General features: G+C 44.2%; 1 protein-coding gene across 1 annotated transcript in view; it reads right to left on the bottom strand.

Moving 5' to 3' along the window:
- The window catches only part of FGF13 (fibroblast growth factor 13), a 57,693-nt gene extending 39,887 nt beyond the window's left edge, over positions 1-17,806 (bottom strand). The window contains exons 1-3 of the mRNA XM_010148102.1: positions 17,617-17,806; positions 15,527-15,637; positions 9,320-9,423 (exon numbers count right to left, since the gene is read on the bottom strand). Coding sequence (XP_010146404.1) covers positions 9,320-9,423; positions 15,527-15,637; positions 17,617-17,803 — 402 coding nt within the window. The 5' untranslated portion in view covers positions 17,804-17,806. The remainder of the gene's footprint in view (positions 1-9,319; positions 9,424-15,526; positions 15,638-17,616) is intronic.
- Between the last annotated feature and the right edge of the window lie 6 nt (positions 17,807-17,812).

The raw sequence follows: 17,812 nt of genomic DNA, 5'->3' as shown, positions 1-17,812 counted from the left end.
AAGTTTCTTGACATAATTTTTTTTCAAATAACTTGTTTTCTTTCCCAGGTCCTTTTTAGATTTTCCATTTAGAAATTCAGCAGGCCCATCTCCAGGAATTAGCTTATATATGGAAAAGATGGCTTCTGAAACCAAGGCTTCAAGGACATAATCTAAATGTGACAACTTTTCTGTGTCGTTTGTCCCTGACTAGGTTGTGTACCACACACCACGTTCATCCTGCCTTCTAGGACTTGTACAGCACCTGGTTTCAGTACTGAGAGGTTGTGCCAAGAGGATGGCATTCAGGCTCTCTTGGACTGAAGGAACTGTTGCCTTTGTAAACCCCCTTCAGTTGTGCTGCAGTTCCCGAAAGCAATCATAAAACTCAAAATCTTGGGGATTATGACTCCTTCTTCTTGCCCACCAACGCCCCATCAGTTTTGCTTAGTAGACTTTTCAAAAGATGTCTTTTGACTGACAATGCTGCAAATGCGATTTGAACTTTTACAGTCAAGCTGGATTCTCAGTTTTCGCACCTCATCACTTGCAATAAAAGGTCTGCCAGGAAAAGGATGCTTTCAGTGGGTTCGCAAGGATGTAAACGGCCAGAAAGCAGTAAACAATTCTCTTGAGGCTGCTAAGTAGGAACAGAACTGAATTCACTTCCTCTTAGCACTGTCACAACTGCAGGGCTACATGAAGATAAAAAGACACAAAAATGTGTTTAATAAAGTCACTCCGAATACCCGCACATGACAGATCCGTTGATGATGCCAGCCTGGATTGATGGATAGTCATTTTGGGGAAATTAACTGCCCTTTACTTACTTTTAGCACAGGACTTGCCAAGTTTTGTTTGCTCTAGCACTGCTGCAACAGCTGAAGCTCCGGGCCCTGCCCTGCAGCAACAGGCGCACCCAAGAACAGGCACGCTTCCATCTCCTCATTCAGCTTTTCCTGCAGCCCATTCTCACTCCAGCCCCATGCTCTCACCACAACCACTTTTTTCCTGCCTATGGTTAACCAGAGTTAACTAACACTTTCGGGTATTTCTCATCAGAGAACCAACCGCCTCCCGAAAACTCACCCATAAAGAAAACATCCACAGGACCTGGTAGGACTGACCAGTGAGGGCACATCTTTCTCAAGCCGTACTGTCCCTGGCTAACTGAAGATGCCTATGGGAGAGTGTAAGACAATGGGAATTTCATCCCAACATTTTCCCAGCACACTTCTCCAGCCTCTGGTGAGTTATGATTCAGGACATTTCTAAGCCAAACATAATATCATTGTATTTTGCAGCATTTTTCTTTCAAGAATTTGCCTAAATGATATTTAAACCCACAAAAATGATGGCATCCTTGGCATCCCACTGCAATGAGTTCCCCAGGTGAATGATCTGCTGAGTGGAAAACTCCTTTCGCAGGTTTAATAAATGTGATGAATCCTTGTGTTCCAGTGTCATCCAGGGTTAGTTTCTACTCAAGTTCTGAGTTTGTTTTCCAGCACTAACCAACTCCTGTTGGTTCAGGGGGTTCTTGGAGCCTGTTTTGGATTGCTCCAGCATCCTTGTTTAGCCGTTCACGTTCACAGGGGCACTTAGAGCTAGCAGCAGGCTGCGAGCGCCATCGGGGTGAGCCATCTCGCCGGCAGGTTACAGAGCGAGTGTAAGCAGGCAGACGCGCTGCTGAGTCACTGTGACAAGAGCTGCTCATTAGCTCAACCTGCAGCACGAGAGGGAGGGGAAGCCCTTCTGGGTAGAAGAAGGGAGGGCAAACAGCTTTCTAGAAGGAAAGGCAAGCGTAGGAAAGAAGCTGAGGTTTCATAATGGTATTTTCTTTTAATTAAGCTACATTAAAAAAAAATGGTGAAGTTTGGAAAGTTGGTTTGCTTCTGATCTTGAAGATATTTCATACGTATCAGGAAAATAAAGCAACAACTCAAAAATCCACATAAGTACTAACATACGTATTTTCCCAGCAAACTGCAGAAGAGCCCAGCCCTACAGAGAGCAGGCACAGATATCTCACCCCACCGGCACCTACGCCGCCGGTCACAACGTGTGGCACCCACACCAAACGTAGGAGAGAAAAGCGGCACATTTCTCATCGGCTCTGCTGAATCATAGCAACGTAATCTATAGGTTGGTGAACTGAATACACAGTCCCAACAGAGCACGCGGAGAACCTGGCAATGCTCTTATTCTCACACTTCGCAACCCGTGCATTCTGCTCAAGCCCTTATCTGCTTACAACTCTCACTTGCCAAACACGCTTTGCAACATGACAGGGAAGAGTTGTGAGTAGCCTGGAAGTCCTGAAACTCAGTATTCCTTGTTTGCTGGCGTGGGGTCAAAACGTGATGCTGGAAGCAAGTGGTGTGACTCAGGTGCCAAACTATCAAACTCAGGTCCAGCTCCAAATTCTGCCAAGGTTTTTTTTTGGCATCACGCTAGTTTTGTGACACCATGACCCCAGTGAGCGGTGCAATGGACTGAAAAACTGGGCCTTATGATCTACACTATCATTTCAGCCACATTTCTGAGCCTGCTGAGTCCCAAACTCCTGCTCTGAGCTGAAGTCTGAGCTTTAACACTTTCGGTCTTTTCACCCAAGGACTTTGCCATTGATTAGCAAATGACTAACAAAAAGAGTGGATGAACTTTTAGTCTTTTATCTACTTCACATGTATATTCTTTATCTCATAGAACATAGAACCTATTCTTGCACAAACAACAATTTTACTGCTGATGCTTCACAGCCACTCTGTTAGGAAACCATCGCACAGGCGTCTATCTGCAGGTCTGTCAGCATCTGTGCAGTGCACAATCCTGGAGCACATTTTCCTCATGCTGGGGCTCCTCTTATGAAGCCTCATCTTAGAAGGTGCTGAGTATCCTGAGCTCCCACCACCTGCAGTGAGGGATGGCTGCACAGCGGCACCTCCGTGGATGTCAGATGCCTGGAGGATGACTTGTAGAGAAAAGCAGCATAATAGCTCCAAGACTTTCAGCTTGCTGAGTCTTGTAATAATTCTCCCATGCGAGGGTGATGCCCTCCCCCCTTCTCTGCTGGAGAGAGCAGGCAGTCTGTCTCCTGAAATTTGGCATCACACTGATTCAAGCAGAGACAAGCACCTGAACAAAACAGCGCCCACCTCTCTACCCACCACTCAGCAACCGCACATATCGTTAAGAAAGACCAGCACGTATCTCATTAAGGAAGACCTGCTGCAGGAAAACACTCTGCTTCCCCACGGACTCAACCCACAGGAGCATCCCACAGCACAGAGCAGGGCCAGGCAGCCACAGCGAGCTCAGTGACAGGCTGCTAGTCCCTTCAGCAAGTGGGAGACAAGTCTGTGAGCAGTGGGCTCTACCGCTACGCTGCTAGGCACAGTCCAGCTCACAACTAATCCCAGAACCTCACGTACGGATACCCTGCGATGGGCTGAGCCTGTGAGTACAGCCTGAGCCGGGGGGGTGCCCCTCTGGGCAGCATTATCAGGGGCCTGTGATGCTGCATGAGAACCACCAAGCTTTTCCCGTGCCAGGCACCAGCCAGCATCCACCTCTGTGCTGCAACGCTGCTGTAAGGCTGAACCAAAGTACAAGTGTTGGCATCTGCTGAGCTTAGCTGCCAGCATGATTTAGAGCAGTGTCCGTGGTTGAAGGTGTCAGAAAACATTTATCAGCTTGGGCTGATCCTACAACGCCTGGGAACCTCCTTAGAGCATGCTCCTGTCCCAGCGCTGATCCCACACCTTGCCTGCCCCTCTCCCACCTCTGCTGTGGGGCAGCAGGAGCAGGCAGGGCTGTCAGCATGATGCTGGGTCACGGGAGGGCCAGAGCAGCCCTCCTCGCTGGGAGGATGTTGCACATTTATCCAGCATAGAGCAAGGTGTTGCGATGAAAAGAAAAATGTGCTGCAGCTGTATCCGAGACCTTATCACTGAAGAGAATGAACTATATTAAGGTATAGTCTGCACTTGAGCATTCATGGTAAAAAATGATTTATACTGACATGCAAATTTAACTAGATGAAGCTTTTGATTATTTCCACTATCTCTTGGTTTGTGCTATTTCCCTGAGGTGGAAAAATGCTCTTTGCCAGTAATTCATTATAAATGCCCCAGCCATTCCCATTAGCTACAGCAGGTTTCCACTGCACTGCTCAGTATTAAAATATGCACAAGCGTCTCTTCTCTCCAACTCACCAAAACCAATTTTTGAATCACTCTGAGAATTTAATCACGTTTCACTTCTCTTGGCTATAATCAACGTGCACACCTCATACAATATTTACTTTCTGTGCAGGTACCAAACTTACATATGACAAGCTATTTTACACACAGAGAACAATGTTAGCTGACTGCTCTCTTAGAGTAAAATATATATAAAATTCTGTACAGAATTATAACAAAGTGCTCCTCAAGCCCATGCTAACTCTGTACCAAGTGCATCAGACAAGAAATGGCAAAATTAAGCCACGTACAGCAGCTCTATTAACTCAAACATATTGGATATCCTAGAACAGCTAACAAAGCAAGCATGAACAACTCTGCTGTGTAGCATTCTTCCCAATACCTATCCTACAAAAGGCTGAATGCCCTGAATTTCCAATAGACAAGTTGAAAGGCTGCAGGAGGCAGGGACAGACTGGGCACTACCACACGTGGTCAGGGCAAAGGACCACTCTTAGTCAAGGGCTCTATCCAACATTATCCAAGCTTATTCACATACGATACTATGAAATGAAAATGCTTTGGCAAATCACAGGAACCCAGAACAAGCCAAGATGGAAAACAAACACTCTTTACAAGCTGAGTTGCATGGCTCCTGAGACCGGCCAGAAGGATGCAACCAGAGCACATATTTAATCTTAGTGTTTCTGACAATGCATCCAGGCTAAGCAAGCACACAACTACGTGGGCTGAAATGGTCTATAGGAGAAATATGCATTTCAGTAACAATCATGAAATGATTTTAAAAAGTCTGACAGGATGGTTCATGGAAAATATATGGCTAGATGTTCTCAGGGTTTTTTTTTAAATTTGCTGTATTTTGGGTTATGTTTCAGCCTGTGTAGGATTCAAACAGTACACCCAATTTTCTTCACCTACACGCATGCCTTCCCTTTTAATGAACTTCCCTCAGCTGCTGCTCTGTATCACTGTAAGCCTCCTCTGTCACATCACAATCACTTTAATGAGAAAGCAATAGCGCTAGGACTACAGGTCTGACAAACAGATCCTGAGAGTATTTTTCACTCTTTTGTTCAAGACAACAAAAGAACACAAGGAATTCAGAGGGTATGAAACCTGATAAACTCAAGCGTACCATGCACGATGGTCACCTGAAAGGTGCGGTCGTTCATAGAAGGAAAAATGAGCTGAAATAAAAACCATCCTAAAAATACAAAAGGGCATGATTCATTTTGTGGTTACGTAAGGCAGCAGTGCCATAACACTGTTTAAGTCATCTTGCAGCAGCATGACAGTGGTGTAAGAAGGGATGAATCAAAACCGGTGTTTGCATTTTAAATGGATGCTCAAGCATCAAACAGCAGGAAGAGCTACGGCTTCAATCAGCTCCTGACAAGGTCCCTCCAAACAAAACTGTGAGGGTATGTTCGGCTTGGGAGATGTAGTCACAACTCACTTCAACTCTGGTAGGAAACTGGCTACAAATAAAAACCATTTCAAACGTGGTGTTCTTCTGCTTTGAAGATGCATTTTCCACCCACTATGGACTGGAGGCACACGCTCAGAGCAGGGCGAGCACTGGCAGCACGGCCGGCTGCGGGCAGGACCAAGGTCGCTCCCCTTCCCTGCCGCGCAGGACTTTCAATGCACTTCTACAACAAATGTAGATAGTTACATTTTTTTTTAACATAATATCTTTTTTTTTTTCTCACTTAGCTGAGTTACTGCCTTGTCCCCAAGGAGCTTTTAGCATTACTTTAAAGATCTTCTTTTTTGCTCTAACTGACAGATGCCACAACTATCTATAAACTCTGACAGCCAACTACAGATACCTGCTCTCTGCAGATTTACTGTGCATCACTGATCCCCTCACGGAGTAAATTCACCTAATTCTTGAGTACTGGATCAGAAGCACACCAGCCTACAGACTGCCACCGGGGTCAGATACCTGAATGCCCTCCTGGCAGACTGCTAGGGAGGAAGAGTGAAGGCAAAGCCAGAGCTCAACAAATTACCGAACTGGATCCACAGATATTCTCCATCTGCCAACATCTGTAATAGATTGTGGCTAGGATGTATTTTCTAAAAATCACCACAGTCAGTGAAAGGAAAAGGAACTGTGATTTACTCTTCCAATTTAGTGCAAGATACATGGAAATAGGCCACTTCGTGTGCTAGCCCTAATGTCTGTGCTTTCCCGTGCGAGTGTGGGAAAGCACTTGGCTGAGCCTCCATTTATCCTCCCGTAAGCCAGATGTCTTATTTACCTATTTACCAGAGAGGTAATTGCTGTGGACTTAATGGCCTCTTTATCAGGCGCAGCGCTCGGGAAGTGTTTCAGGCTAAAAGGCGCTATCGGGTGCAAGGCACAGACGGTAGCACGGGGTGAGGAACGGGGATGGCACGGTAGCTGGGTGTTTTCCAAACCATTTACCAAGTGAATCTATAACCTCCGGCAAGACAATCTGAAGGAAACGGTTCTGGGCAGACACAAGCGTGGCTGAAGCACTGGAGTCGCAATAAAGCTGAAAGCAAGCGATCATGACATATTTCCCTATTACGCTGCATCATCAATACTAATTTAATTTCTCTCTGGAAATGGTGCAATGATCTGCTATCGTTGCCTACAATTTAAGTACATTTCTGTTTTTTCTCATATTCTTGCTTCAGGAATTTGACAGTGTTTTGTGGGGCTTTTGCACCTGATCAATCCCATGTTGCCATCTGTCTGCTCCTGACAAATCCCATCAGGAACATGTCCCCGTAAGGGCTTGGAAACCCTCAGGATGTGTAGATGGATGTCATTTACTTGAGCTGATCTGTTCCCCGAAATCCCTGCTGGCATCCTTGAACAGGTGAGTGTTCATCTGGTATAAATCAGCTGAGCTCTCTTGGGACTCATTTACATCAACCAAGAATCTAGCCCAAAATACAGAGTTAATTTCCCATGTGTCAGACTGTATCCTTTGCTGAAAGGACCATTATCAGCAAAAGAAGTTCTAGAAACACTTAAAAAATGGTGCTGGAACTGCAATTCTGCCAACCTTTTTGCATAGCAAGTGAAGCAGGGGCAGATACTCCTCACCAGCCCGTGTCCATTCCCTGGGGACATCGACACATGATATTGAACACTTGGGTGGAAGTTTTCTTTGGGAAAGCAGATCTACATTAAATGGACACCCACCTTTGTGAAGAGCATTTGAAAACATGAGTTTGTGACACAACACCACTACAAAAGTCTGTTTAAGGTCTTGCCTTAAACCATCATATTCAAGAAGAATATAAGAATAAAAATAGGAAGATATAGCTGCCTAATAAAGAAACAAAAATGACCATTGTTACTAAGTGGAAAACAGAGGGATGTCACTAGTTAATTTTGCAATAGCATAAACTATTAAATTCATGGATACTAAAGGATTCAAGGAAGACACTATTGATGGTAACATAAGAGACCACGTGAAGAAGTATCCCTAACCAAGGCAACTACCGAAACAACAACCAAAACTGAGTCTCTGAGCACTGCCCAAGATGCCTAGATACCTATCAAACTAGAAGCTGGACTTAATCAAAGTAAGGGTTATGTCCTGCTACACCTCCTCACATCGTGGGATGCTAGAAGTGATACTTCATTCTCTCAGTGGTTCCTTTGACTACAGGGTTGTGTCTCACGACGAGAGGTTGCTGCTCCATTGCAGGTTAACAGTGGCTGAATCTGTCCCCATGCCATTTTCTGCCCCTTTGCAAAAACATACCCAATCCCTCCAGAATGTATCTTGCAATGAAAGAACTGACCTACTCAAACCGAGCGCTTTTGCTGGACACAGGGATGGAATTTCGCTTGATGTGCAAACCACCTGTCCCACCCTGAGATGCGACTCGAGGTAACGACGTCGGAAGAGAGCCCGCAGAAGTCGGCACGGCGCAGCGCTCTCCCGGGGAGTGGGCAGCCAGAAAGGAGCACTGCCGAGGATGCCCATCTAAGTGATCGCGCGTGGCGTGGCCGAAGGTGCATTCGGAGCGCAAATGTAAACGACACTGTGCAGTCACGGACTGTGACTACACGGGATTAAGGGGACTTTGCACGATCTGGCTGTGTGGCTACAGCCTTGCAAACAGAGCTGTGGATTAACCGCCCTAAGCAAACAGCCAGAGGAAGAAGAAAACCGGGGTTCGATGCCGTTCACTGAAATCTCACTTTGTCCCAAAGCATGGCCAGGTCTAATTTGCTTTTGCTCTGGCAGATATAAGAGGAAAAATATGCAAAGCTGCCACTGGTTCCAGCTGTCAGGATTGCAAAAAACAAATGAGAGATTTGAATAAGTTTACTTAATTGTTATCAGTATTAAAGGCACCTTAAGGGAATCATTCATGGAAGAGAATAATTTGTATTAGATAATAAATCACATTTTCCTCCTTGAGAAAAATCTATTAAGACTTTATAATTAAAACTCCTGAACATAGTTCAACTGAATGTTTTTAATTGAAAAATGGTCTATTTTTAATAACACCCTTTTTTCTTTTTTTTTTTTTTTTTCATAAAAACACTGTTTGGTCTCTTGAGAAATGCCACGGAAAATTAACAACTCACAGTTCATCAAAACCGCTAAATAAAACATTTCTTTACTCATCACCAACTTGAAGCCATAAGATTTTGGCACCTAATTCCATTTCTGTTTGAAAATCTTAGCCAAACAAACAAAAAAGAATTTTTCTAATCCCTTGTAATACCAGTAATAGAGATTATACGGGAAGATATAAACCGTGTTCATGCACGCGTGTGATTCACAAAGCTGTCCCTTTCCCTCTGTACCCCACACTGATTACCCCGATCAGTTCACAGTGACCACGAGACAGCATCCCTTCTGTTCAGAGTTTTGGTTGTGGTTTTTTATTTATTCCACACTCTGGGATCGTTAGTTTGCATCAAAGGCTCTGCAGTTTGATTCCATACATCCGTATATATCCATAATGGCAACAGAATAATAAGCTAAACCCAGAGTATCACCATCGTACTGAAATTGCTGGCAAATTCCATCTCTATAGGTTATAAGCAGTTTCCTTAGAATAGTAAACGAGTCATTTACTAAATTCTTACCATAATCTCAGTGAGAACAAAATTTAAAATGTTTACTTACTGATGTATATAGGTATCCTTCACTGTTCATTGCCAGATACAACTTTGTTTGAACCCCCTGAATCGCCACCACTCGTAAACCCACAGGTATGAGGTTAAACAAAGCTGGAAGAGAAAGGAGATGGAGAGCAAAATTAATCCTTTAGAGCACGCAGATTAGATGGGGAATAATTACTAAAACCAAATAAAAAAAAGCACATAGGGATTTCTGTGGGTGCTACAGAACAATACTGCCACTACTGTGGTCTTCTATCACAACTTCCACCAACAGATCAGAAATTATCTATGGAGGGTATCGAGGTACTGAGAGCTAAAATGACTTACCTGCTTCATCAGCAGACTGCAGGGTCTGCTGAGTAGAGCTGAACATGCTTAATTTATGTAATCTTCTGACAATAAGTGAAAAAAAAAAAAGATAATCCAAACCCAAAAAGTTTTCCAAAATTATCAAAACTTTTTTTTTTCAAATTCAGTAAACATTTTTCACCAAAAGGAAGGAGCAAGATGAAATTCAGAAAAGTTAAAAACCTACATTAACATCTCAAAATGTTTCCACTCAAAACTCACAGTGGTTTGTTTTTTTTCCCTTTTCGAGAGGAGAATGGGTTTGAAAAAGCAGAGCTAAATAACTTCAAAATGAAATGACATGGCAGCACATTCTTTAGATCAAGCCCTAAATCTGTTCTTTCAAATTTGAGCTTCTTCAAATGTTCTGTTTGCGTTTATGGTTTTATACATGCTAATAGAGCAGTATTTATAAGCAGCGAAATGCCTTTTCAAACAACAAAGATACCGTTTTGGAAAGCGGAAAAATTAAGGGAAAGAAAAGCAAAGCAAAGCTCTGCCATAGCTTAGATCCAGGGATACGTTAAAACTGAGCACAAGTAATAATGAGTTGACTACAGTACTCTGTGTTCAATACATTGGATTAAAAATAATGGGGATTTAAGAAAATTTTCAAGAGCTGTTATCGTAAGCAAAAGCACGTTGTATAAATGCAGAGACAGCATGAAGTAATGCCAAACTGGCTCTTATTTCCAATGGTTTATTACTTGGCTGTAAAACTCTGGTCTGCTTCAGACTGAAGTTTGGTATTTATGGTCACTGCCTGAAGCCAATTTAAAACTGAATTATGAATTTGAAATATTTTTATTATTTTCAAAATTATAAGCTAAGAATTATGACCCATTATAAATGCATTTTTTCATCCCAGAAACCCCTAAATGGTCATATTTAATTAAAAGAAAATTTGCAGCCTGACAGCATTTAATACAGATCCTAAATGCTCGGTGTGGGATTGTCAATATTGTATTCAGAAAAGGGAAAGAACAAACATATGCATGCCCTACTTCGACAAAGGCATGGCCAGTAGTTAACACGGTGCACTGGGGACAAAGGACTAAATTCTGGCGACAAGAGAGTCTCCTTGTTCCAGCAGGCAGCTGGACCTCCAGCTCCCTGTGCCATCCTGGGTTAACCTGAGTGTCTCAGCCCCACGGCTCAGGGAAGAGGGGGTGCTGTGGGTCTGGGGGGCTGGGAGCCAAGTGACACGCTCAGGGCTGAGCTGAGCCTGCCTGGCTGTGCCGGCACACTGTGAACTACGGGTGCTCTGCTCTGAGGTTGGGGCACCTCTGAGCACTGAATTTCCTACAACGGTCACAGAGCAAAGCAGGCGGAAATATCCAGAGCTTGGAGCAACCTGGTCTAGTGGAGGGTGTCCCTGCTTGTGGCAGGGGAGCTGGAACTAGATGGTCGGTAAGGTCCCTTCCAACCCAAACCATTCTGTGATTCTATGAACTAACAAATAAATATAGGAGATTATAAAATCATACCTATGTTTTCCTTTCCCGCTACGAGTGTAAATGCAGGCACAAGCACACACACAGCCCCTCTTCACACTCACCTGCAAGCCCAAAATCAACAGCAATGGCTTTCTCTTCACTAAAACAAAACCATCTAGTTCTGTGAAGGTTTTGGCAAACAAAATTTAGATTTTTCAGCAAGGGAAATGGATTTCTCATTTGTTCTATCAAACGCTTGAATTTATTTGGGGGAGAAAATATTCCCTGTCTGACTCTCTGAATATTCTCTTGGAGAGCGCCCCTTTTGCAATTCAACCCCAAAAAGCAGTATCTGATCTCTGTGTAGGCAGAAAAGCACAATTTGAAGCTCAGTATCCAGGCAGAACCTGGAGGTCTGTTTTGAGAGATGCTTTCCCAATGCCATATTTAGGATCAGGGCAAGCGTTGGGGTATTTACAGCACAAGGGTCCCAGTATGGGCTCCGCTGCAAAGGGTGCTCCAAACCTGTCAGTGGATCAGCTGAGGCTACGGCAAAGCCTGGGACAGTCAAGAAGATAGAGCTTACAGCCAGAGAGAGGTTTTAGTGAGCGATTCCTGGCTGTGCTGTGCTTGGCAAAGTGAGCAGAGATACGAGGCTGAGCAACTTCTGCCAGGGAGGGCTGGGGCACCCACTGCGATGGGTGCTCAGCTGCGTCCTTCAGCAGCTGAACATGTTTTCCTGTTATAAACGTACATGCTCTATTTTGAGGCAAGATGAGGGCTGGGCACGCTCAGAAGATGGTTTAGACATCGGTGGGATTAGCAGCTGCTGCGGCACAGACTTCGGAAGTTGCAAGAGGGCTGTGGGGGAGTAATGCTGGCTCTGCTGCCGATTGCCGACGGGGAGAGGGACTGGCTGTTAGAGGGGTGAAGAGTCTATCTGTCCTACACCAGCACAGCCAGACACACAGCCAGGCTGCCCCCGCTGCTGCCTCCAAGATGAGAGGACATTGGCCCGGCAACAAAACCAGGGACTGTCCCCCTCAGTAGCAGCTGTTGCTCCCCCTGTCCTTGCACAGCAATAAACCTAAGTCCAGCTTCTGCAACAGTGAGCAGCCCGTCCGTGACCAGTGACTGCTGATGGGGCCGACAGCAGGGCCACGCAGCCCCCTTCTCTGCAAGCCCCCAGTGCCACAGCCAACGGGTCTGAGACACAATAGCATTGCTAGGGGTTGACCCTCACGTGGATGGGTATGGCAGATCGGGTGGCAAAAAGGTCACAGGAAAATAAACAGTTTGCTGCTACAATCAGTTTGTGTTAGCGTAAGATAACACAAAGTTATTTGCATCCTAGCTTTTCCCTATTACACTTACACTGTGTAAAATAAGGACATAATATCCATCGTAATGAAAAACTTGGCGATGACTACGGGAGAGATGATCTTTGCTATGGCCCTTGTGCAATACAAGCTGACAGAGAATTAGAGCTGCAAAATAAGAGGCAGCAGGCCACAGCTGGATTTATGAACGTATATATTACTGCGAGGTCTGTGCCATCCTTGGCTTGGCCACCTGGACCTTGGTACGCTTTCTGCAGGATATTGTCTCCTATATTTCCTTGTTTTATCAGTCCTCAAATCTTTTTGTCTTGCCAAAAGTGTGGAATAAATTCTGCCTTGATTTAAAACCTTGCCCTATTTAACACATTTAATGAGGCAGAATCTCTCAGCCAGGAAATCCTTTCCACGAGGCACTTCCTCAAATTACACAGCTAAAACAAAGGTCTGGTGAGTGCTATGGCTCCTCAAGTCCATTTTTCACTTCCTGCCTAAATTACACTCCAAAATTTCAGCTTTCTTTTAAACTCCTTGCAATTGTGGATGCGACCTTGGTTCTTTGAACCCTGCATGCTGCAGCGGGTCTGCAGAGCTTGAAATAATTGCTCCCAAGTCAGGAGCCGAAGAGGAACTTCAGGGAAACTTCCCACCCAGCTCTAGGTATCAAGCGATGGAGAAGGTGGACTCCTGGCCCCAGGATGCTGTCAGGAGCACGGAACAGCAGCTGGCGACCAGGGGCCAACAAGCTCTCCACATCCCTACCATAAGAAGGGAAGAAAAATTCTGCAATTTAAACAAGGCCGACCAATGCTGTGTCTGGAGACCAGGTGGAACATGGCTGTGGTTTGCTGCAAAAAACACAGTTTCAGAGTCCTAGGGCTGGGCCACGGCTTTGTCAGCCAGAGCTGCATTTAGGACATTCCCCTCCCTGTTAAGGGGAGTTTTTATTATCACAGTGAATACAAAGCAAATGGTCCCAGAGGAAATGTTCAGTGAAGGTGACAAAAGGGAACAGCGATGATATCCTTCTGGGGTGCAAAGGAGCAGAGAATGGACCGGGGAAGCAGTCTCCCCACATTTGGAGGGGGCTACAAGTCCTGTGGCTTCCGTGCAGCGCACGAATATTGGCAAAGGAGAGATGTCTCTGCAGATACTGGAAGAAAGGATTTTAGAGGGCCTGATCTACTTATCACTCCTGTTAGCAAGGCTTTGGGGGAAGCCCCTTATGTGGGCTGTGAACCACAGCATAAATGAGTGTCTCACTAGTTCCATCAAAAATACTGCAATTCAAATAAATTTGGGACTGCAGGACATTCAGGTCCATGTGCTTACCTTACGTAAGAGAGGAATGCACACAAAAGCATGTGTTTTTTAATGATAAAACCCTCCTCTGTTACAACCACTTAGACACTGCAGCCCAGCTGCAACCATTTCTGGGATACTTCCACTATATTTAAGTATTTAAGCATTTTAGAAGGCTGGTATGCAGCAACAAGGGGGGTTTATGATTTGCTTTGTAATCTACCACGTTATGGTAAATTTAAGGACATGGTGAAAACAAAGGTATCTTAGAAACAGACACATTTCTATAAATGTCAGGAAGACAGGTTTCCATAAAATTTATCTCATTTTGAATCTCAACATCCCCCTTAGAGGAATTCTAAGCAAAGTATTTGAATGTAACAATCACTTTAATAAAAAGATGCACTTATAGATATTTGCTCTCATACATTAAAAGTTTATAACAATATCATGCTTTGACGTAAAAAGTGAGGTGTGCCTATTTCTTCTTAATTTTTAAGATAATTAATAGAATTACCCTGAAATTCTGAACAATCTGTACTGATTTTTTAAATCATAAATGTTAGATTGAAATAAAAGCAACGTTTGAGGTCCATAAGGGTCACTCTTAGAGCAGATTTTGCGGCTGCACAGAGGAGAACTCAGTAAGATGGCAGCAGCAGACGCGCAGCATCGCGCTGATCCGGTCTTTGTGCCACCTTCTCCGTGGGTGGGGACAGGACCTGACGCCAGACCTCGGGTGTCCCTACAGATCCCACACCTTCAGCGAGTGCGGAGGAGACCTCCTCCAGCAGCATAACTGGCTCCATCCCGTCACTCAGAAGTTTATACAGGGATGCAAAAAGGATTAAATAGCGTGCGGGAAAACTGGGAGCAAGTGATCGGGCGGATAAGGTAGAATAATTCCTACTGCATCTGGTGCTTACTCTGCCGTATTCAAGTGCCCTGTAAAATTTCACCTGCAAATGCTTTTCATATGCAAAGGATAGCACTTAAATCAGTGCTTTTTAATAATTAAAAAGGAAGGTCTGCCTGTTGATTTTATGTCTAAGTGGCTTGAACTACCTTCTCAAACTCCTTGAGACTCCTGACTTTTTTTTCAGAGCAGATATGTAGTTTAAGGTAAATACTACAACTATGTGAAACACTTAAATGTTTTATTTACACACAGCAAATCTATGTTCTAGTCATCTTCTCCTGTTTTCTATTAATTCTCAAAGTTGTAAACCAAAAGAAAACAACCCCAAAACATCCAAAGCTTTTTCACAGAAAAGCCGAGGGAAATCTGGTTGAAAGCTGAAGGTATAATTAAGTTTATAAGGGGTAAAAAATAACAATAATAGGGAAATGTGAACTTTAAAACGATGATGAACTCTCATTGTGTGAAATAACACAGCTCTATTTGAATGAGCCCCTGTTTAAGAGTGGAGAGAGCGTTATTCTATTTCAGGCACTCTGAGTAGGCGAGCAAATCTTCCCTGTCGAAAAAAAAATTCTAATAAAATCCAAAGGACAGCAATGAACTTCTCTAGATTACCATGGAGATAACATTTGCTTTGTTTGTCATATGTGTCATCATTACCTCCTCTAGTTCATTATTTCTGTAAGTGATTTTTATTTGCATTTCTCTCAGACCCAGTAAGTCTGAAAGACTTCTGTGCTGTGAGGGCAGTGTTAATGCCGCTTCCACTCACTCAGTCATCCCAGGACAACAATTCTGAACGGACCTATATGGAAGAATGAGACACCACAATTCACAAACACGCCATTTATTCTCATGTCACTTACTATAACTACTGTCCTCCTCTTTTGTTCCATCAATTGTTCCATCTGCTTGCAACTGCAAGTGGTATCCTTGCCTGCTGTATAGCTTTGTTACTATACCTTTAAGCTGAGGCTCTGTAAAAAAAACAACAGTGAGGTTAATGTGGGAAATCCTGATGTGCCATTCCAAGCGAGCAGGATGCTAAAACCAAATTTCCAGGTTTCTTCTTCTCAAGGCCGAGATTTGAAAAAGACCCAAAACAAAAGCAGGGCAACCAGCTTTGCAACACTTTTCATTTAGGCTGAGATCAAATTTATGTCTCTGAAATCAATTACCAAAATGATTAAATGCCACTCTCGATTGCAATGCACAGTAAAATCTGCTTCTAGGGAATCCAAATTCCAACAGTGTGCTGGTTGGCCTCGGGAGCTCAGCCTTATCTCATTTAAGATTAGAAAAGAGCTGGCAAAGAGCATATTCTGCCTTTCAAAAAGGTGTGAGTTCTTAAATGGAGAGGAAAAAGAGGACTACTATGATAGTGCTAATAAGAGCCATAGTGACAGTTGAGAGCCTAAATATATAGCAGCAAACGTTTAGCACAGGAACTGCTGCAGCTCTAATAAACAAACCCCCATTCCTCCCTGCTCTGAGGAGTACCAAGCATCCAAAGTGATAAACTACTCGATGAACATATGGAAAATGGAGCGGGGAACCCTGAAATGTGTGGAACTGCAAAATAAATATTACCATAAGGGTTGAGGTAATTACCTCATCAGCTAGAAGAAGAAATATCAAAACAATGCACAGTTTGGATAGGTTTCTTTTTTTCATAATCATCCTCAGATTCACAGTTAGAAAGCGAGATACCTCATACAGTTTCAGATCATTCTAGACCAAAAAGTAAACAGCAACAGGATCTGCTGTTCAGTCTATCATTTAAGATATCTAGGTAACACATCAGGAGTAATCGCAAAGAAGGACTACTTCCACTGAATCCAAATGACATCTGCATTGTAGTCATTTCACACAATTATGCTTGTCGGGAGGTGATGCATCTCCGCAGCTCGCTCCACAACAACTTAATTCAGAGACAAACATACGGTGAAGATACGATGTGTCATTTCCAACAGTCAGTGTCTGGATAAGGCTCCTTGTGTTTGTAATTAGAGACATTAGGGAGCTCTGCTACTGGACTTCATTCTAGCAGGAGCTGTGAGCTGTCACCTTCCATAGTTTGTATTAGTTCCTGTTAGCAATTTTTAATAAGGGTACTGACGATGCACAGCTCGTATCTACCAACTTTTCTGACAAGAAATGGGGCTTTTTAGCCATAATACAAGCCAAAACTGTTTGCAAATTGGGAGAGAGGCACCTCTGCCGTGGCTGCTGGGGAAGGCAGACAGGTTAAGTGTCTAACAGCATCAATGTTTCAGCATAGCAAAGCGGTAGCAACATTACCAGAGGGGTTTGCTCCTCCCATGTAAAAAAACCCCACTCAGATCAGGGACTGAGTCTTCATGCCTGATCCTTTGCACCTCTGACACAGAGCATCGCATCTGCAGGGCAGCTGCATGTATGAGATTCCTAGAAAGGAGCAGGGTGCTGAAGCAAAACTCTGGAAGGTGACTGTGAAAGCAAAAAGCCTTGTCTGCAACCAGCAAATAAAAGACGGCACAGGCATTCTGCAAAGCCGGACGACCAAACCCAGATCTACAGACTGCTAAGTTATTTAACATAACAACTGAAGGAGGTGTATGTGCAGGAACTTCCCCTGCAAACATCTCCCCCACCAAGAAGTCATGTGTGTTTGTACATGTGCACATGTAAGACAGACAGGCTACTGAATTACTAGTACACGGGTGCACGCGGATGTGCAATTGAGGCAGAAAGCAAATGGGGTGTCTTATCCAACTAAACCAGATCAACATGAAAGGGGAAGGGCATGTCATGGGGTAACCACATCTGTTGAATCCTACAAGCCAGGAGGGGCAATACCTGCGCGTTCATTTTACCAGCCCCAAGGAACCAGTCCCCCTTTCCCCACGCCTGATGTGCATCCCAGTTTGCATTAAATTAAATAAACCAACCCCCCAAAGACAGAACCCTTGCCAACCTGGTCGCCTTCTTCGCCTTTTCTTGGAGCCAAAGAGTTTGACCCTGGAAAACACATTCAACTTGTTCTTGTCGCAGCTTCCCTTGCTCTTGCTGGGGCTGTTGACACACTTACAGGCATTGGACTTCTCCCGCTCCCTGGCTTGTCTCTTCTGGCGGATCAGGGAGCTGGCGATGGCTGCAGCCATGGCCGCCAC

The sequence above is a fragment of the Eurypyga helias genome, unplaced genomic scaffold (assembly GCF_000690775.1).
Source record: "Eurypyga helias isolate BGI_N326 unplaced genomic scaffold, ASM69077v1 scaffold11293, whole genome shotgun sequence".
NCBI classification, from domain to species: domain Eukaryota; kingdom Metazoa; phylum Chordata; class Aves; order Eurypygiformes; family Eurypygidae; genus Eurypyga; species Eurypyga helias.
Note: the sequence above shows the minus strand (reverse complement) of the source record. Positions and strands in the feature narration are given on the sequence as shown.